The sequence below is a fragment of the Pan troglodytes genome, chromosome 18 (genome assembly GCF_028858775.2).
Source record: "Pan troglodytes isolate AG18354 chromosome 18, NHGRI_mPanTro3-v2.0_pri, whole genome shotgun sequence".
Taxonomy (NCBI): Eukaryota; Metazoa; Chordata; class Mammalia; order Primates; family Hominidae; genus Pan; species Pan troglodytes.
In genome coordinates this window covers 21415245-21435320 of record NC_072416.2, presented here as the reverse complement: position 1 = coordinate 21435320, position 20076 = coordinate 21415245, and the positions used below count along the sequence as shown (strand labels likewise).

At 44.3% G+C, this 20076-nt stretch overlaps 2 protein-coding genes across 4 annotated transcripts; both read left to right on the top strand.

The window, feature by feature from the left end:
• Positions 1 to 584: 584 nt before the first annotated feature.
• ARL6IP1 (ADP ribosylation factor like GTPase 6 interacting protein 1) lies at positions 585 to 10519 on the top strand. Its single transcript, XM_510852.7, has 6 exons — positions 585 to 705; positions 3304 to 3437; positions 4093 to 4212; positions 6600 to 6717; positions 7500 to 7584; positions 8816 to 10519. The coding sequence occupies exons 1-6, from the start codon at positions 670 to 672 to the stop codon at positions 8932 to 8934; spliced, it is 612 nt and encodes a 203-aa protein (XP_510852.3). The 5' UTR covers positions 585 to 669; the 3' UTR covers positions 8935 to 10519.
• A 1312-nt stretch (positions 10520 to 11831) lies between these two features.
• Positions 11832 to 19090, top strand: RPS15A (ribosomal protein S15a). 3 transcript variants are annotated; one of them, XM_009430386.4, is made up of 5 exons: positions 11832 to 11950; positions 13091 to 13228; positions 13907 to 13986; positions 17219 to 17304; positions 18943 to 19090. In XM_009430386.4, exons 2-5 carry the CDS (start codon positions 13096 to 13098, stop codon positions 19034 to 19036), a joined length of 393 nt encoding a protein of 130 aa, XP_009428661.1. In that variant the 5' UTR covers positions 11832 to 11950; positions 13091 to 13095; the 3' UTR covers positions 19037 to 19090. The 3 variants fall into 3 exon arrangements, with proteins under 3 accessions (XP_009428661.1, NP_001238921.1, XP_009428662.1); NM_001251992.2 differs by having other exon boundaries at positions 11860 to 11884; XM_009430387.5 differs by having other exon boundaries at positions 11860 to 12297.
• Positions 19091 to 20076: the final 986 nt, after the last annotated feature.

The window sequence follows — 20076 nt, the reverse complement described above, 5'->3', positions numbered from 1 at the left end:
AGAAACATTGCAGCAAAATCCACACAAAGAGCTCTTTTCACTTGTCCTCAAAACCTCACGGGTCGCAAATCCGGGCTAAACGGCTCAGGGGCCTGGCTGGGGAACTGGGCCGAAGGTGGAACGGATCCCAGCCACCTCGGGGCCAGGAAGAGATGAAGTGTCGCAGGCCCGGCGTCCCCGCCCTCCGCCTCAGGCAACGGAGCATCTCTCTCCGAGTAGCCCATTTTCCAGAGAGTCTCCTCGGCTGCGAAAGCCAGACGAAGAGGGCCCCAAAGCCACCGCAGCGGCAAGAGCCGGAGAACCATTGAGGGACAGCGCCCCCTGCAGCGGCGGTTGAACTGCTTCCCACAGCGCTGGGCGGGGCGTCGCGCAGTCCCTGGGCGCTGATTGGGCACTCCGTGTCCCCTCCCCCTCGGCCCGGCGCTGCCTCTGTCTCCTTTGACCTCGATTTCAAGCCATGCGCTGAGCTTCGGTTGGCCCGGCTTCCTTGAGGCGTGGGCTCGGTCTGTCCAATGAGGAGCGAGCGTCGCGGGGGCTGTCGGGAAGGGCGGCCGACCCATATAAGCAGCCTGCGGGGAGTTCCCTCGGGTTGTGGTTGGTGTGCGGGTTTCGGTTGGAGGACTCGCTGGGGAGGTGGCCTGCGCTCGTAGAGACTGCATCCCCGAGACGATGGCGGAGGGAGATAATCGCAGCACCAACCTGCTGGTGAGTCCTGGCTGCCTGTCCCCCGGGAGCCGAGCGAGGCCTCCAGACGTCCGTGGGCTCAAACACCGTGGCCTCGTCCCTGTCACCCGCCGCGGGCCCGGCCCTTCTCTCCCGGGGCAGGCGACGATGCCTGGCCCTCGGGCTTCTTGGGTGACTCCTGGGTGTCGAACCCTTACCTTTCCTGGGGACGGTGCGCGACGGGGCGAGGAGAGCGCGTGATTCCTCACCGCGAGTAGGAGTCGAGGAGGAAGTGGGAGGCAGAGGGGCTGCGACACTAGCCTGGGGTGCGGGTGGGGGCAGAAGGCCTCCTGGGGCCTGTCCAGCGCTTTCGCGGCCCAGGCCCCAGCCGTATTCGGCTTTCCCCGTCTTTGATCTTAACCTGGATGTGCCTGCCTTCTTTTCCCCCTAAAACTTGGACAAGGGTGGAGGGTCAAAGGGCTACTGCCCAGAATTTATCTTAGAGCTGGTACAACTTAAAACGACAGGGAGGCTGCGAGCTCACCGTGGGGAACTGGGAGCGGGGTCCAGCTGAACAGACAATGGGATGTCTTGGCGTTTGTCTGGAATTTGGAAGTCTGGCGGGGGTGGGGTCACAGGACTACTGGAAACAGCTTTAGAGTAATAAGCAGGGATCCGAAGGAACTGCAGTGAGATGGTATCATAGGCGGACACATTTTTATTTGTTATGAATTTAAGCGCACCTTGTGGGCAAAAAACAAGAGAAATATCCTTGCATATTCTCAGTTGCCCTTCCCTGGTGACTGTAGGTCACATACCAGCAATGAAAAACGGAACCAAAGAATTTACTTAGGGGCTTTTGAACTTCCAAGACCCCAGACGCTGGCCAATGACGTGACTTCAGGGCAGTTTTGATTGTGCGTGATTTTATATTTGCTTTTAGAAATGCATGGTTTGTTCCTTTAAACACACGCTCCTTCTAGCATAGTTAGTCCTCAGCGTGGATCTTTTTAAGAGGATTAATTGAAGCACAAAGAAGTTGCTCAAGCCCTGTTGAAATGACAAATCCTGGGCTAGAGCTCCTGCTTCCCAACTCTCCTTCCAGCAGAGCAATATAACTCTAAGGAAAGCAACGCCTTTGGTCGTGGATTTCTTGGATGCAGATCGGTTAACCTCTGTGTATCTGTTTCCTCCTTGGTAAAATGGGGACAGTAATAACACCTTTTTTTAAGGGTTGTTAGGAAGATTAATTGAAGTATAAATATGAATGCTCAGCAGAGTGCCCACACATAGTAGTCTCTTTCACTAGTATTAAACATGGAATATAAAGTCAGAAATATTGAGATCACACTAGTGCTCAGCGTGGCACAGATAGCGAGCGTCTTTGTTAAGATTAAGTGCCTTGTTCTGTCATTTGCATGATTTCCAGTGAATGACTTTTACAAAGAGACAAGGTCTCAGCCCAGGCTGGTCCCGATCTCCTGGGCTCAAGCGATCCCCCCCGACCCGCCAAGTGCTGGGTTTACAGGCGTGATCCACTGCATCCAGCCTGATAACATAGAGACACTTGAGTTTCTTATTCTAAATTTTTCTTCCTTTACCAAAACCAGCTTTAAGGGCTTTTGCCACATTAGCTCATCCTAGAGGCCCACTTTCGGCTGTTCAGAGTCAGAGAAATTTGAAGTATAATCAAAATGACATCCTGAGTGGTAAGAAACACTGTATTGAGGAGGTATATTGACCGTAAAATGCCACCTTAATTTGGTGAAAGTAGTTTTCCTTAATTGTCCAATGAATGTCAACATCTGAGTGATTCCATTACACAAAGAGCTATTTTAGAAATTGAATGCTGTTCAGGGAAAGTCTTTCCTAATGGATTTAGAAGGGTTTAAATCAATAAGATGACAAAAACAACGGATCAATTCTAACCATCTGAAATAAACAAACTTAAAAAAAGTTATTTCATTTTATTAATACTCTGGGCACTGCCACGATTCCCTGTATGACTTTGAGAAAGTAAACCATTTTGAGCTCACTTTCTTTAATTGTAAAATGAGTCTAATTATCCCTACCTTGTGGCTCTCTGTAAGGATTAAGTTACATCATGTATATAAAGAATAGCCCAGTGCTTGGACTAGAAAAGTGACCATTAAAAGGATATTTAGGCTGGGCCTGGTGGCTCACACCTGTAATCCCAGCACTTTGGGAAGACGAGGTGAGTGGATCACTTGAGGTCGAGAGTTTGAGACCAGCCTGGCCAACATGGTGAAACCCCGTCTCTACAAAAAATTAGTCGGGCGTGGTGGCGGGCGCCTATAGTCCCAACTACTCAGGAGTATGAGGTAGGAGAATCGCTTGAACCCAGGAGGCGGAGGCTGCAGTGAGCCGAGATCTCCCCACTGCACTCCAGCCTGGGTGACAGAGCGAGACTCCGTCTCAAAAAAAAAACACAAAAAACAAAAAAACCCATTGTATTTTCATCTTTGAAATTGCAGTTTTTCAGAAACCAACTAGTTTAAAATTGGCAATTTGGTTAAGAGGTTATTTTTTGTATTTGGAGCTTTAAAATAATTGAAGTCTATGAACCACAAAAATGTTGAGAGTGGTAAAGTGATCACTTTAAATGTCGGTGGTATTTAGGCTGCAGAGACTGCAAGTCTGGAAGAACAGCTGCAAGGATGGGGAGAAGTGATGCTGATGGCTGATAAAGTCCTCCGATGGGAAAGAGCCTGGTTTCCACCTGCCATCATGGGTGTGGTTTCTTTGGTGTTTCTGTAAGTGAGCTATTAGATTACTATGGGTTGTGCTTCTTATTAATAAAGACTTTTTAATATATAGCTTCTGTTTGTGGGAGTGCCTTCAGTCTTCTGTAATATATAACCCATAAAGAACCCATAAAGAATGTTTCTCATAAGCACTTCTAGTTTCCAGAATTTGTAGTACTTCTGTAAAGTTGGTAACCTAAAGCACTTGAGTAAATCAGTGACTCGCAAACTTTTTGTCCTCCAGACACTTAAACTCTTTTTTTGTTATTATACTTTAAGTTCTGGGATACATGTGTAGAATGTACAGGTTTGTTACATAGGTATATATACATGTGCCATGGTGGTTTGCTGCACCCATCAACCCTTCATCTACATTAGGTATTTCTCCTAATGCTATCCCTCCCCTAGTCCCCCACCTCCCTCAACTCTTAAAAAGTGCTGAGAACTCCAAAGAGCTTTTGTCCATTGATATATACTTAACCACTGTAGCTATGATATCAGCATGTCACAAAGCCTCTGGAAAGCCACTTGTGAGAAAATTAGAAGAAAAATGGCAAATATCTCTGAGAGGCGGTGAATAGTTCAGTGAATAGTTAAGTTAGACATGTTTAGTTAGGAATAATAATGACTATGTTTTTCTAACCTTTATTAATTTTTTTAACAGGATTATCTACTATCTAGATCCATCTGTTCTGTCCGGCGTTTCCTGTTTTGTTATGTTTTTGTGCTTGGCTGACTACCTTGTTCCCATTCTAGCGCCTAGAATTTTTGGCTCTAATAAATGGTAGGTAGCATAATGATTTGGCAGTCTCATTTTTGTGTAGTTACTGAACTTGGTGGCTGTGATTAGTATGCTGTAAATAAGCAGAGATAATTGTCTAACCATCAGACACCTAAGCATTAGATTTATTGCTTTTATGTGAAGAATATTGTAACTGATTTGAATATAAACTATGAATTTTCTGTACTCCATAGTTCTTTTATGGTAAATGTACATATACATTTTTACATTTCCACTGATATTTAGGATAGTATAATAACTTCACAAATTATTTTTGAATGAATACAGAAAAGGAAACTGGCAGATTTTCATTCACATTCATTTAGCAATTATTTATTAAATGCCTACTGTGGCAGGCCCTGTAAAGTACTGTGAAATATTTTGACTTTTAAGATTGATCTTGTGTTAAGGCTGAGATACTGAGACACTGAGGCAGTGGAATGGCAGTTAACAAAGTGAATACCAAGTGTTTCCGAAGAGGTTCAAGCTGTATACACATGGGTTGCTGATTTTATTTATACCATTCTTTTTTTTTTTTTTTTTTTTTTTTTTTGAGATGGAGTCTCGCTCTGTTGCCCAGGCTGGAGTGCAGTACGCTCTTGGCTCACTGCACGCTCCATCTCCCAGGTTCATGCCATTCTCTTGCCTCAGCCTCCCGAGTAGCTGGGACTACAGGTGCCCACCACCACACCTGGCTAATTTTTTTTTTTGTATTTTTAGTAGAGACGGGGTTTCACCATGTTAGCCAGGATGGTCTCGATCTCCTGACCTTGTGATCCGCCCGCCTCGGCCTCCCAAAGCGCTGAGATTACAGGCGTGAGCCACCGTGCCTGGCCTATTTATACCATTAGGTTGCTTATGAACTCCTCAGATATAGTTAAGTGGATAAGGATCATATTAAAAGTATTTTAACTTTCTCTAGCATGTTGAGTTTTGATTCAAATAATCAGCCAAAATAGATGTTGGAATAGATATTTTCTTCTCAGCTGCTATTCTATCCTTGGCTGTTTATTTTATTTGGTTAGTATTCTACTTGTGCCTTTGGTTGTTTGTATCTCAGAGGATAGCAAATTGCAAAATGATTCTGTAAATATAAGAATTTTAAATGTGTACCTTATGGATCTTTAAGAACAAATTCAAAGTTTGCTTAAATTATGATACAATTGACAATATTTAAAGGTGGTTCCCGCAACAGCAGAATGGATTAGTGTTAGGAACTGTCCAAATTGTTTTTCACTTGCAGTAATGAATCAATGTTGTTGGCTCTTTTGGGCAAGTTTCTGAATGTGCAGTATAACAGAGTTAGCAAAGGAAATAAATCACTGACCTTGGCCTTATTAGCCAGATAACATTCCAGTCTGCTAATTTATAACTCCTAGAGGAAAGTTTGCAGAAATAACCACTGATAGTTTCGTGATGTGACTCAGTTATTGATAGAGCAGATTTTGTTTATTTTTTGATCTTACAAGGAAAAAAGAATACTCTTTTGCATAGCCACAATCTAGCCTTGACCATGGGCAAGAAATAACATCTCATTGTTGAAAAGAAGTTCCAGGGCTCAGCAGAAATCCTTGTACTTTATCTATCACTGCAGTTTTACAGAGATGAGGGCTAGAGAAGAGAAGGCAACACATCCCTCAGCACAGGGCAATAATAGCAGCCATTATAGCTGTGTAGCGAAGACAGTGCAAAGGCAATTAAAAAAAAAAATCAGAACCAAGAAAAACATTATAAATATAAAAGGTTTTCTTGGAGGGTCTCTTGTTGGATTTTTACTGCTGTGTTGTTTGTTGATTATATTTTCCCTCCCTAGGACTAAATTTACAAAGAAGAATTTAGATTTGAGCTGTTTATTGCTGCCTTGTCATCAGATGTATGAAGCCCAGTTGGGGGTGTTATGTGTCAAATGCCAGTAGTTAGTATCTTACTAAGGAGTGTTCAAATACAGCTGTTCGGTGGGATTCTGGTAGGTATAGTGCAGAATTTACTAGGATCTAAAGAATATTTAGGAATAGCAAAATCAAATTTATACTGATTTCTTTATGGCCCATAGAAGTCATGAGTCTTTTACTACCATTAAATAAATGTGGCTTCAGAGCCAGAGATGATCCTTTCTTTATCACACACACACACACACACACACACACACACACACACACACACACACACTCTCTCTCTCTCTCTCACACACATAGTTTATGTAAATACTTACTCCTGTGCTATAAAAGGTGTCTTAATGGTGGAAGGACTTTTTCACCTATGTAAGATAATGGTGAAACATTGTTTTTATTTTGATTTTCTTTAGAAGATAGCTCTTAAATTGAACAGGGTGTCATGTTTTTGTCTACTGTAACGATTTGTTTATAGCAAAAGGCAAATTTCTTTTCTAGGACCACTGAACAACAGCAAAGATTCCATGAAATTTGCAGCAATCTAGTAAAAACTCGACGCAGAGCTGTGGGTTGGTGGAAACGCCTCTTCACACTAAAGGAAGAAAAACCTAAGATGGTACTTTTTTTGCTTTGACTTAAGTACAGTAAAATTTTAAGATTTGAGTCAATTTGCCTTTTTGTCTTAATAGCTATAATTTGAAAATTATTCATTGGTTAATTCCTAAAGTACATTCATAAATGTTTACCTGTATTAATTAGACTGAATCATTTTAAAGTTAAAAATTACATTTTTGCATTTAATTTTTTATTCTAATAAAACAAAATTCTTCTGTTTCATTTTTCTTACTGAAATAATAGTAAAAGACATATACTTAGAAAGCATCTGTTTAGACCGGGCACAGTGGCTAATGCCTATAATCCCAGCTACATGGAAGGCTGAGGATCACTTGAGCCCTGGAGGTCGAGGCTGCAGTGAGCTGTGTTTGCGCAGTGAGCTGTTTGCACCACTGCACTCTGGCCTTTGTGACAGAATGAGACTCTGTCTCAAAAAAAAAAAAAAAAAAAGGAAAGCATCTGTTCATCTGTTCTCTTATCTGTAAGCTTCACGTCGTGAGGCTGTTCCGTGAAGTTATTAACTGAAAAGATCGTATAATTTATATCATAAAATATTTACATACAGAATTGCAGTAATTCTAGGAAGAAATGTATCCAAATTCTATAAAGTAGATCCAATGGAATAGGTTTTTAAATCTAAGAATTTTTAAAGAAAAGTGATAATAAAAGCTAAATTATTTCCCGAACTTTGAAACACATTCTTCTTTAATTGACAAATAAAAATTACATATATTTATGGTGTCACATGAAGTTTTGATATTAAATTCTTGTTTTCATTGCTAGTACTTCATGACCATGATCGTTTCCCTTGCTGCGGTTGCTTGGGTGGGACAACAAGTCCACAACCTGCTTCTCACCTACCTGATAGGTAAGTCTTTGAGGAAAAACTACAGGCACATCCTGGCCAGTGAAATTTAACTGTAACTTCGTCAGTAAACAACTGAATACTTCCTAAGTTTTAGACACCGAAAAGGAACTGTGGGAATGTGGAAAGATTATTATGGTCTCATAGAAAGTGAAAACAATGCAATAACCAAGGTAGAAAGTAATGTGCAAGAGGTAAAAATAAGCAATGATTATTTTCTGAGGTGGAAGAGGGGATGAGAGCAGAAGTTTCTGGGGATACATCCCAGTGGAAGTAATTGGTTTCATGTTGCTTCCTCCCATTACTGAGTTTAATAAAGTAGGAACCTGCCTTCTTTAAAATGTAATAACTGGCTGGTCACGGTGGCTCAGCCTGTAATCCCAGCACTTTGGGAGGCTGAGGCGGGTGGATCACTTGAGGCCGGGAGTTTGAGACCAGCCTAGCCAACATGGCGAAACCCTGTCTCTACTAAAAATACAAAAATTAGTCGGATGTGGTGGTACACACCTGTAGTCCCAGCTACTTGGGAGGCTGAGGCATGAGAATCGCCTGAACCCAGGAGGTGGAGGTTACAGTGAGCTGAGATCACACACTGCACTCACCACCCCGCCCCCCCCCCAACCACCGCCATACACACGTAATAACCTCCGATCACCTGAGGTCAGGAGTTGGAGACCGCCTGGCCAACATTGCGAAATCACATGTGTACTAAAAATACAAAAATTAGCCAGGTGTGGCAGCAGGCACCTGTAATCCCAGCTACTCTACTTGGTAGGCTGAGGCAGGAGAATCGCTTGAACCTGGGAGGTGGAGGTTGCAGTGAACTGAGATTGTGCCATTGCACTCCAGCCTGGGCAAAAAGAGTGAGACTTGTCGCTGGGTGTGGTGGCTCATGCCTGTAATCCCAGCACTCTGGGAGGCTGAGGCAGGCGGATCACCTGAGATTGGGAGTTTGAGACCAGCCTGACCAACATGGAGAAACCCCATCTCTACTAAAAATACAAAATTAGTCAGGCGTAGTGGCGCATGCCTGTAATCCCAGCTACTTGGGTAGCTGAGGCAGGAGAATCGCTTGAACCTGGGAGGCGGAGGTTGCGGTGATCCAAGATTGCGCCATTGCACTCCAGCCTGGGCAACAAAAGTGAAACTTTGTCTCAAAAAAAAAAAAAAAAAGTAATAACCTTTAGCAAGTTAATTGCTGCCTCCTTAATGTTGTTTTTTTTTTTATTTTAAGTGACTTCCTTACTATTGCTTCCTGGACTAAACCAACATGGAATCATTTTGAAGTACATTGGAATGGCCAAGAGGGAGATAAACAAACTTCTCAAACAAAAAGAAAAGAAAAACGAATGATTCATCTGCTTTAATCAGTGTGATTAATGCAGCACCCATTGCCCCGGGAACCGTTTCTGCTGTACTGTCTGGATACTAAAATGTTACGGAAGTAGCTCTTTGTTCTCCCTCACTCTGCCCTTAGTTAATAGAAATTCAGACTCGCCAAGTAAGGCTTCGTGCATAGTGTCTTCATGTCGCGTATAGTTTGAGTGCGTTCTTAGCAGTTGGCTTCATGGACAACTCAGTGTGTATGATTTGTTTTGACTTTTCTTACCCAGCGTTAATTGAATTCTTGCTTTTAGACAACTTCCTTTTTGTAGTGGTGAACCTTGCCCTTTAGTACAGTTCAAGTGAATCTGGATAATTGTTCATCTTTGCTTTAGCTTAGATACCATGTAGTGGTCTGTGGCTACAGGAAGCTGGTTCTGTCTGCTTCCACAGTCTGCTTAAAAAACTGTCTGACTTCGTGAATATAGAGACCAAGTTTACCACTTCTGATGAAGAGACCAATTAAGATTCATTCCTCATTCTGTTTCTTTCCAGTGGGAGAAGAGTCCCCATGAAATAAAATGAAACTGATTCCATGCACTAGTACGTGTAGGCTTCTCCCTTGTGCAAAGCTTAGCAATTTGTAGGAAACTTTGATCTTTTTGTCCAAAAAAAGGAATGTCTGACAGGCTTAAGCTTTCGTCCCCTTCCACTTAGACTCAAAGTTAGTAAATCCTTAAAGGCTTTTTAATAGCAGACTTCCAAAAGATTGCATTTAGGATTTCTAGCATGCTTTTAATTTCAGATTTTCAGCTGACATTAGCTATAGTATACAGTAGGTTAAGACTCATGTCTATGACTTTCACTCTAAGACCAGCAAAAGGACAGCAGTCTTCTATGTTTAGTCAATATTCATTTCAGTAGAAGATAATCTTATCTAATTTTTGAGACCAGAATAAGCCTTTTAAGGTAAACCTCAAAATTACCATTTTATGGTAATACTGACCATTTTAGTCCCCTAGGTTTGACATGGGAGATAGTGACTACACTGGTGTCTGACTTTTTTCCTAGAGATTTCTCCCTGAAAAATACAAGGGCTGTTGGTGAGAGCAGACTTGAGGTGATGATAGTTGGCCTCTGGTCTACAAAGATTTCATAACTCCTTGGAAAGCTTCTTATAATCATTCTTAACTTCTTGGTAGCTAGAAATTTAGAGTAGTTGAAATCTTTAGGAATGAACTTCTGAGGGCCAAAAAATGTGACTGATGGGAACAATTCTTTGATTAACTAGCTGTAATATAGTTTTGTGAATTTATTGCACTGATGTTGTACCTTGTGGTGTATCTGTCCCTATTAAATAAGTGTTGTTCTCTTTAATATTGCTGTGAACAGTGGTGCCCATTGTAGTATATGTTTGATTTTTTTTTTTAATATTTCATAAGAAAACTACCTTAATTTTACCTTACTTTCATTGTAAATAAGCCTGTCTTCCTATCTGGATTTTTTGTGTGCATACATATTCTACTGATGAACTACTTTTGCAGTTTTAATCCTGTATTATTTCTTCTACTTTGTTTTGTGTAAAAGGGGAAAAAATAAAAAAAGCTGGAATCTTCATGTCTCACTTTCTTTATAACTTAGCCAGTATAATATTTATGATTGGATTTATGAATCTGATTAATGAAGTACCCTGTGTGGTCCTTAGATGTCTATAAGGTACCCTACCTGTAATCCCACCACTTTGGGAGACCTGGGCAGGAGGTTCACTGGAGTCCATGAGTTTGAGGTTGCATTGAGCTGAGTGTACCCCTGCACTCTAGCCTGGGCAACAGAGCAGGACCCTGTCTAGGAAAAATTTTAAAAAAGAACAAAAATAAAAGGTTTAAGTTTTATTTAGCAAATATCCAGGTACCATGCTAGAGGGAAGAGGAAATGCAACGAATGAGCAGGGGCACTGACGTGTGAGAGAGGACGAAGCTGGAAGAACCGGCAGGGACAGAACTGGCTAAATGGTGCCTGTGTGGGCACCTCGTACCCCAGGGCCTTGCTAGCGTCTGGTACATGGGTGCTCAGTAAACAACTGTTGGGTGACTTTTGTCTGAGCTTCACTTAACTTTTTAATTAAAAAAAATTTTTAGCCGGGTGTGGTGGCTTACGCCTGTAATCCCAACACTTTGGGAGGCCGAGGTGGGCAGATCACTTGATGTCAGGGGTTTGAGACGAGCCTGGCCAACATGGTGAAACCCCGTCTCTACTAAAAATACAAAAATTAGCCGGGTGTGATGGCGGGCGCCTGTAATCCCAGCTACTCTGGAGGCTGAGGCAGGAGAACCGCTTGAACCCGGGAGGCGGAGGCTGCAGTGCGCCAAGATCGCGCCACTGGACTCCAGCCTGGGCGACAGAGCGAGACTCCGTATCAAAAGTAAACTAAAATAAAAATTAAGGCCCGCGCGGTGGCTCCCGCCTGTAATCCCAGCACTTTCGGAGGCCGAGGCGGGCGGATCGCAAGGTCAGGAGATCAAGAACATCTTCGCCAACTTGGGGAAACCTCGTCTCTACTAAAAATACAAAAACTAGCCGGGCGTGGTGGCGCATCCCTGTAGTTCCAGCTACTCAGGAGGCTGAGGCAGGAGAATCACTTGAACCCGGGAGGCGAAGGTTGCAGTGAGCCGAGATCACGCCAGTGCACTCCAGCCTGGGCTACAAGAGCGAAACTGTCTCCAAAAAAAAAAAAAAAATGTAGACGAACCTCCAACGAACGGCTCACCTTGCCTCTCCCATGCCCCACCGTGGGAGGTCGATTACCAGCGACTCTCAACTGCCAACCCCTGAGGAGGCTCCGCCTTTCCCTCACCCTCGTCCTTCTCCTAGGCGGTCCTTGTTTTTGCCGGGCCTTTGAAAGTCTCGCGATAGCTCTCCCGCTTCCCATAACTCCGTGCGCTCTCCCCTCACGTCCTCTTTCCGCCATCTTTCCGCGCCGGTGAGTAGCACTCTCTGAGAGCTCCAATTTCATCCGTCTGCCATCGGCGCCATCCTGCAATCTAAGGTTCGGTCTCGGTGTCCTGCGAGGAGGCTGGTCCCCACCTTGGCCGAGGATACTGGCCTTGCCGGTTCCTGGACAGGCATAGAGAAGAGCCATGGCTGGGCGCCCCAGACTGTGCACTCAGGGGATCCCGGTCCGTGGGGTGCAGGCCGCAGCGCGGGCGGGAGCCGGAGCCTTCGACTGCCCAGCTAGGCGGTAGCTCCGGTTCGGGCCGCAGCGTCTGGATCTCCCTTTAGTGCTGAGGCAGCGCCTTGGCCCCGGGCGGCGGGCAACATCGGGGCTGGTGGGCCGTGCAGCTTCTCACTGCTGCGGCCGCGCTGGGAGCTTGGGAGGCTGAGGCCACCCAGCAGGTAAAAGCTGCATCGTGCCGGGGTTGGCAGTTTGCTGGGTGTCAACTTGGACCTTCTGGGCCGCGGAGTTTTTCTTTAGACACTTTTGAACTTAAGGGATTTAAGTTCTACTCTTTACTATTGGCACTTTGGTCTCCATACTTAAGAGCTTTCAAAACTTCACTGTAGTGTGCGGTTCGTGCCCATTAGAAGAGAGTCCAGTCTGACAAGCATGTAAAATGTTTCTGTTTGCCACTGTGGCTCTTGCTGTTGGACGCAATTTTAAATGGCACGAAGATGGATGTTTAATAGTTAGATGTGTTCATGGTAGGTGAGAGTGAACTGATTTAAAGTACAATGTTAATAGTATAGAATCTGCTGATTTTCAGCAATTTGGAAAATGTTGCCGATGATACTCTGCTTCTGTTCTGAATCACTGATCGACTATACCCGATGTTTTCCTTTCGGTAGCTGGCAGTTTCTGCCAGTTCTCACGTTGTCTTGTGTCAAGTGGATTTTGTCCCACATTTTATTATCTCCAGACGTTGGTGTGTGGCACGATTCGAAGAAGAGTGGTTAGTGAATGAATGAGTTTCAAAATGTGCAGGCTGACGTCCCGATAACCTGTTTTCAACAACCGTAGTAAATAGGAATTTTCCTGGGTGGTGGGAAATGGAGAAGCAGCCTGCTTAGACTTGAGAAAACTTCGCCAAGGTGGGGCCAGAAAGGAAAGGATACTTCCGCAGTGTAATGGTTGGTGTCTGTTGATGTTGGCAATGCCAGTAAAACCTCCTGTTTTGTCTTCCTTGAACAGCCACAATGGTGCGCATGAATGTCCTGGCAGATGCTCTCAAGAGCATCAACAATGCCGAAAAGAGAGGCAAACGCCAGGTGCTTATTAGGCCGTGCTCCAAAGTCATCGTCCGGTTTCTCACTGTGATGATGAAGCATGGTAAGTCTGCTGCCGCTGTGTTTTATGTTTTGATGTGAGACTCTTTAAGAAATCAGTCCTGTAGAAATTAATTATGGGGGACCAAAGTATGTCTGTCATACCTGAGAACGAATGCAATTGACCTGTGGGCTGTGGAGGAGGGGATAGTCTGAAACTGCTGAAATCAGCCGGTCGTGGTGGCAGGCGCCTGTAATCCCAGCTCTTTGGAGGCTGAGGCAGGGAGAATTGTTTGAACCCAGCAGGTGGAGGTTGCAGTGAGCCGAGATCGGCCACTGCACTCCAGCCTGGGCGACAGTGCAAGACTCCATCTCAAAAAAAAAAAAAAAAAAAAGAAAGGATTCTTGAGATCTTCTTAGAGGTCTTTGAGAGGAAAGATTGGATTATTGCACTTCTTTGGCACAAAGTAGTCTTGGGGAATGGGAAGCAGTGAAGGAAGGGTCAAGGGGAAAATAGTTTCTTTCAGAATTGCAAGGTGGATTGTTTTGGGTATTGTCTCCCAAATCTTATATGTTAGGTTGTAAAAATTAGTTCTGATACAGAGCAACTGTCTTCCCCCCAACTTTTTGGAGAAGCAGTCACTGAGGTGATGGGAGAGTGAAGAATTGAGTAGGCTAGAGCACAGAGGTTTAGCTCTCAAGTTGATGTCTTTTATTTAATCCAGTCAGTTATCTTTTGTAGGTTACATTGGCGAATTTGAAATCATTGATGACCACAGAGCTGGGAAAATTGTTGTGAACCTCACAGGCAGGCTAAACAAGGTAAGAACGAGTGATCTACACATTTCAAAGCTTTAAGAATTTTTTACTGTGGCGTTAAATGTTGTAATTGCCTTTGGAAATACTGAGTAGTGGTGCCATACTTGATTTATCCAGTTACTTTAAAAAGGTTTAAAAATTGACACATGGAACTTCATTTGTTCTCCTGGGTTGATTGTGCTAGGATTATGTCAGTTGACCTAGTGTTTTTATGGGGTATAAGCTGTCTCAGGAGAGATGGGGGGTGAAACCAACGCTGGTACTGGTATTTGGATGTTAACGCTACCCACCTCACTGGCTTGAACTTGGGTGGCTCAAGGCCATTGAGCCTTTTGTCCAAGGTGCTGTGTCCTTCCTCTCAGTGATGTGTTGGGTTTTTTGAATGGAATCTTTATCTTTGAGTAAATGGGGCTTTCTAAATAGCAATATGAATACTTTTTCTGTTTTTGCTGGCATAGGTCTTTGGGGTCTATGCTGCTTTTCAGTTTGACTTGTCAACACCTTAACCAAGTAAAACTGACTTTGTGGTTTAAGTGATTGCGTGTGTTTTGGGGGCAGGTGTCTTAAGCTGGTTGAGGTGTCCACTGTGCTTCCTGTCAGGTTTGTAGCTTTCAGATTTGCAAGGAGGCAGATCCTCTAGTTCAGGCTTGTCCAACCTGCCTTATTTTGTTGTTTTGTTTTAGACTTGTAGCAGCCTGAAACCATGGTACTTAGTTTCTGTCTCCAGTGATAAATGGAAAAGAGAGATGAGGAAGGGGCCTTACTGGCCCAACTAGAAACAGAAACTAAGAACCCATGACTGTATTCTCTCCCTTGGACACCCCTGTGTTTATTGCAACAGATAGGGGGGAAAGAGACCCAGAAGGTGAGTTGCTGAAGTATTTATTAAAGATTTGAAGAACTAGCTGGGCACGGTGGCTCACGCCTGTAATCCCAGCACTTTGGGAGGCTGAGGCAGGCGGATCACGAGGTCAGGAGTTTGAGACAAGCCTGGCCAACATGGTGAAACCCCGTCTCTACTAAAAATAGAAAAACTAGCCAGGCACAGTGGCGGGCGCTTGTAATCCCAGGTACTCCGGAGGCTGAGGCAGGAGAATTGCTTGAACCTGGCAGGCGGAGGTTACAGTGAGCTGAGATCGCACCACTGCACTCCAGCCTGGGTGACAGGGCAAGACTCCCTAAGATTTGAAAAACTTGCAAGGGTAATTTTCAGTATGTCATGTTTTGTTCTAGTTGTAGCCATTAGAACCCCACCTCAAAATAGGATTGATTTATTTTTATTTATATTTCTTTTGAGATAGTCTTGCTCTGGCTGAGGCTGGAGTGCAGTGGCGCCATCTTGGCTCACTGCAGCTTCCGTAGCTCAAGCCATCCTCCCACTTCAGCCTCCTGAGTAGCTGGGGAATACAGGTGCATTCCACTGTGACTGCTGATTTTTCTTTAACTTTTTTGTAGAGGTGGGGTCTCGCTATGTTGCTTAGGTTTGTCTTGGACTCATGGGCTCAAGTGATCCTCCCACCTCAGCCTCCCAGAGTTCTGGGATTACAGGTGTGAGTCACTGGGCCCAGCCGAGAAATAAATTTGAACAGAGCATTCTGTAAATGGAACTTATTTGTGGCACCCTTGTTCTGTGGTATGCTAGTTTGAAAAATTCTAGCCTACAACAGTTGATATGCAGGCCCTGCTGCTCTCTGCCCGTTTTTTGAGACGGAGTCTCACTCTCACCCGGGTTGGAGTGCAGTGGCACGATCTTGGCTACTGCAACCTCCGTCTCCCAGGTTCAAGCGATTCTCCTGCCTCAGCCTCCCTAGTAGCTGAGATTACAGGTGAGTGCCACCATGCCCGGCTAATTTTTGTATCTTTGGTAAAGACGGGGGATTCGCCATGTTGGCCAGGCTGGTCTGGGACTCCTGACCTCAGGTGATCCACCGCGCCTGGCCTGTTCTGTGACTTTCGACAAAGCAAACAATTTTTGGTTTCTTGGAATTTCATTTCTCCCCATTTAAAAGAGAACGTCCCCCTCCATCGCTTTCATGCAAGACATGGACCTACCCTTAGCGTGGAAATTGAGCTTGGAAGTAAGGTAGTGTGTAAAGACTAGATGGATTAAAATTCTGGCCTTGATCACATCCTCTTACGATTCTTCTGGGTTGGGGGAGGGTATGCTGTTTTAATTCTACCAGAATGAGAAGGATTTTTGCTGCTGGAATCAACATAAAATTTGGATGCAGCGTGCGGCAGACTTTGGAAAGATCTTTCACTATAGCTTGCTTGGATAAAACTAGTTTTCCCATATTCCTATCCCTGCATTTCTTTCATCTGCTGTGAGATTATCCTTGTTAGTCAAGTCACAGCATAGCTGATGGGGTAATAGTAGGAGAACTTAAGCAGGCTTCCTGGCGTAGTTGGGCCTTTCTGACAAGCCCATTTTCAGTTTCTGTGGGTCAATCTCTGCTTTTGGAAGTGTTTTTCAAGTGTGCCTGTGATTTTAGAGCAGATTTTGTGAGCAGAGGGTCTTCAGTTAGTGGACATCAGTTAGTGGACTTTCTTCAGTAGTGTTTTAGGGCTGGCATGTAGTTGAGTGATGGCAGCCCTTGGCGAGCTCTTACTTGGGAGGATCATTGTTGCCATGTCCCAGTAGCCACGAGATGAGATACTTGCAAGCCCTTTGCTCTTTCTGCCTTCCATCATTCTGTCAGATTTGTTTGGAAAAATTTGTCTGGGGCTGTAGGACATTGTTTCTTGGAAATATGTAACGGTACTTCATTGGTGGGAGCAGCGTTCTTAGTTCAGTGCCTGGACAGCGTGTTCCTTAGATATTCTAATAATTTGTAGAGCTTCAGGATTTGAGACCCTACAATTTTATTTCAGCCTTATTATGTAAGAAAGGGTTGGCTGTCGTCTCTCTTGTCGAGACTTGATCTCTAGGCTATGTAAAATCTGATCATCCTGGACAGCTCTCCAGCCAACAGGGAGCACGCCAGTGGCCTGACACTGCCATATATTGCCTTGTTCCATCTCTTCGCATGCCTTTGCTTTTTCTCCTAGGCAGGCATAGTCTTACTTAGGTGTATTTTTTGAAAAGTATGTCAAGCATTGTGCACAGAATAGGTACCCATCTGAATGCTGGGTTGGTTGGTTTGGAGGACTGTTTATTTATGAATGTCATCTTGTGTTACTCAGTTTTTCTGTTATTGGTAAAGTGAAGAATTTTTTTGTTGTTGTTATTTTATAGTGTGGGGTGATCAGCCCCAGATTTGACGTGCAACTCAAAGACCTGGAAAAATGGCAGAATAATCTGCTTCCATCCCGCCAGTTTGGGTAAGTTGGCCTTTCCTTAATTAAAAGAAGTTAATGCTAAGAATTTCTGTGGTGCAGTTTGACTTAAGGGGTTTTTTTTTTTTTTTTCTGTTTAAAACAAAGCAGTGGTAATTTGTCTACTCTTAACCATTTTGACCTAATAGCTCAAGTGTTATCCATATTTCTTTTCTCTCTCTTTAAAAAGAGACAGGGTTGGCCAGGCACAGTGGCTCACGCCTGTGATCCTAGCATTTTGGGAGGCTGAGGCAGGCGGATCACCTGAGATTGGGAGTTCGAGACCACCCTGACCAACATGGAGAACCCCGTCTCTACCTAAAATACAAAATTAGCCAGGCCTGGTGGCACACACCTGTGATCCCAGCTACTTGAGAGGCTGAGGCAGGAGAATAGCTTGAACCCGGGAGAGAGGTTGCGGTGAGCTGAGATTGTGCCATTGCACTCCAGCCTGGGCAACAAGAGTGAAACTCTGTCCGAGAAAAAAGAGAGAGAGACAGGGTTTCACTTTGTTGCCCAGGCTGGAGTGCAGTGGCTATTCACAGGTGCGGTCATAACACACTACAGCCTTGGCTTCTTGGCCCCGAGCAATCCTCCCCGCTCAGCCTCTTGTGGATTTGGGAATACAGGCGCCTGCCACCGTGCCTGGCTATTTGCCACATTTCATGTGTTGAGCTTCAGGTTCTGAGAGGCACATGAGAGCTTAGACTGGCAGAAAAGGGGGGTCGTGTCCACTTTCATGTCTGCCCTTTTGGCTCACTGCAGATAGTTCCCTGTGATCCCAGATCAGGGCCAGAATCAGTTCTAAGCCTAGGCCTTTGGGAAAACTTAGTTTGGGAGTCTTTGTCCTTAAAAGCCTATCTGAGTTCAAACCCTTGTTTTTCTGCTTTAAAGCCATGAGATCTTGGGCAAGTCATAGCCTTGATTTCTTCATCCGTAAAAGTGGTAATAGTTCCTCTGTTTATCACCTGATTTAATTTTGGTAAAGCACTTTATGAGCTGACACAGTAAATGCGTATCTTTGTGGTTAAGAATTTATACCCTCCAAATTATGCGTCTGGTGCCTTGGTTGAAAGTATTCTCACTTCATGGTTGCTGTATTACAGGTACGGTATTCTCACCAAAATCATTTCTCTTTGTAATTATGATACTGATTTTAATGCTGCACATTTGCGTACTATATGCTTGTTACAGTGATCCCCACAGTAACTCATGAAGCAGCCACTCATTGTACAAATGAACGTCTCCATATAATAGTTTAGCTATTATACAGTACATGGCAGAAACACAATTCAAACTCAAGTTTATACGAATACTTTCAAGTCTCCTTACCTGAGAGCAGAAAGTGACATTTAAATTTAAAGGAGTTCCCAGCCTTTGTTTTCAGTGCAGTTTGTTTCATGGTGTAGGCAGAAGTCAGGGCTGTGTGATTGTGTGGCTGGGCTCTCTGGATTTGGCTCTTTGGGTTGCAGGAGTCGTGGCTCATACGCTACATGAGGCACCAGCTCATGTAGGCACTGTCAGTTCCTATGTGCCCCACAGGAAAGCGCCCTTAACCACTGATGAGTGTTCACGTTTTTCTGCACTAGAAGGCACTATGTTGAACTATTAAACTTACCAGCACTTTCTTTTTCCACTCCATAGTTTCATTGTACTGACAACCTCAGCTGGCATCATGGACCATGAAGAAGCAAGACGAAAACACACAGGAGGGAAAATCCTGGGATTCTTTTTCTAGGGATGTAATACATATATTTACAAATAAAATGCCTCATGGACTCTGGTGCTTCCACTTGGTCGTTTTGAGCCTTTACAGCAGTGTAGCCACAGCTTCTGCGGCAGCGTGCAGTTGCTTCATTTATCGGTGAATGCGATTCCCTGAAGTGACTAATACAGCCAAGGGAAAAAGTTCTTATGAAACCAGTATGTCTAAGAAACAGTCACCCCTGCTGTCTGCCAAAACCAGGTATTTGACACTAAATATTTTAGTTGTATTTCAGTTTTTTTTTTTTTTTTCTTTTTTGGAGACAGAGTCTCACTCTATTGCTCAGGCTGGAGTGCAGTGGCGCGATCTTGGCTCACTGCAACCTCCACCTCCCGGGTTCAAGTGATTGTCCTGTCTCAGCCGCCTGAGTAACTGGGATTACAGGTGTGTGTCGCCACACCCGGCTAATTTTTATATTTTAGTAGAGACAGGGTTTTGCCATGTTGCCCAGGCTGGTCTCGAGTTCTGGGCCTCAAGTGTTCAGCCTACCTCGGCCTCCCGAAGTGCTGGGATTACAGCCATGAGCCATTACACCTGGCCTATATTTCAGTATTTTCTGTTAGTTTTTGATGAATTTGTTTTGCCTGGCTAGGATTATTCTGTAGATAGGATTTTAGATCTGGCTTTTGTCACTGACTGCTTGTAATAAATACTTGCTAGGAAATTTTTTTTTTTTTTTTACGACAGTCGCTCTGTCACACAGGCTGGAGTGCAGTGGCATGATCTTGGCTCACTGCACCTCCGCTTCCCAGATTCAAGTAGTTCTCGTGCCTCAGCCTCCTGAGTAGCTGGGATTACAGGGGTGTGCCACCATGTCTGGCTAATTTTTGTATTTTTAGTAGAGGTGGGGTTTCACCATGTTGGCCAGGCTGGTCTCGAACTCCTGATCTCAAGTGATCTGCCTGCCTCGGTCTCCCAAAGTGCTGGGATTACAGGTGTGACCACCGCGCCCTGCCTTAAGAATTGTTCCAAGAGGATCTGGTGCCACTTGCAGGTGCCCATTGAAGTGCAAT

Excerpts from the sequence above, each read along its gene's own strand:
- RPS15A (XM_009430386.4), top strand. The coding sequence starts at position 13,096 with ATGGTGCGCATGAATGTCCTGGCAGATGCTCTCAAGAGCATCAACAAT. Across the intron at positions 13,229-13,906 it reads CACTGTGATGATGAAGCATG|GTTACATTGGCGAATTTGAA; the intron begins GTAAGTCTGCTG and ends TATCTTTTGTAG. Across the intron at positions 13,987-17,218 it reads TCACAGGCAGGCTAAACAAG|TGTGGGGTGATCAGCCCCAG; the intron begins GTAAGAACGAGT and ends GTTATTTTATAG.
- ARL6IP1 (XM_510852.7), top strand. The coding sequence starts at position 670 with ATGGCGGAGGGAGATAATCGCAGCACCAACCTGCTG. Across the intron at positions 4,213-6,599 it reads ATTTTTGGCTCTAATAAATG|GACCACTGAACAACAGCAAA; the intron begins GTAGGTAGCATA and ends TTTCTTTTCTAG. Across the intron at positions 7,585-8,815 it reads GCTTCTCACCTACCTGATAG|TGACTTCCTTACTATTGCTT; the intron begins GTAAGTCTTTGA and ends TTTTATTTTAAG.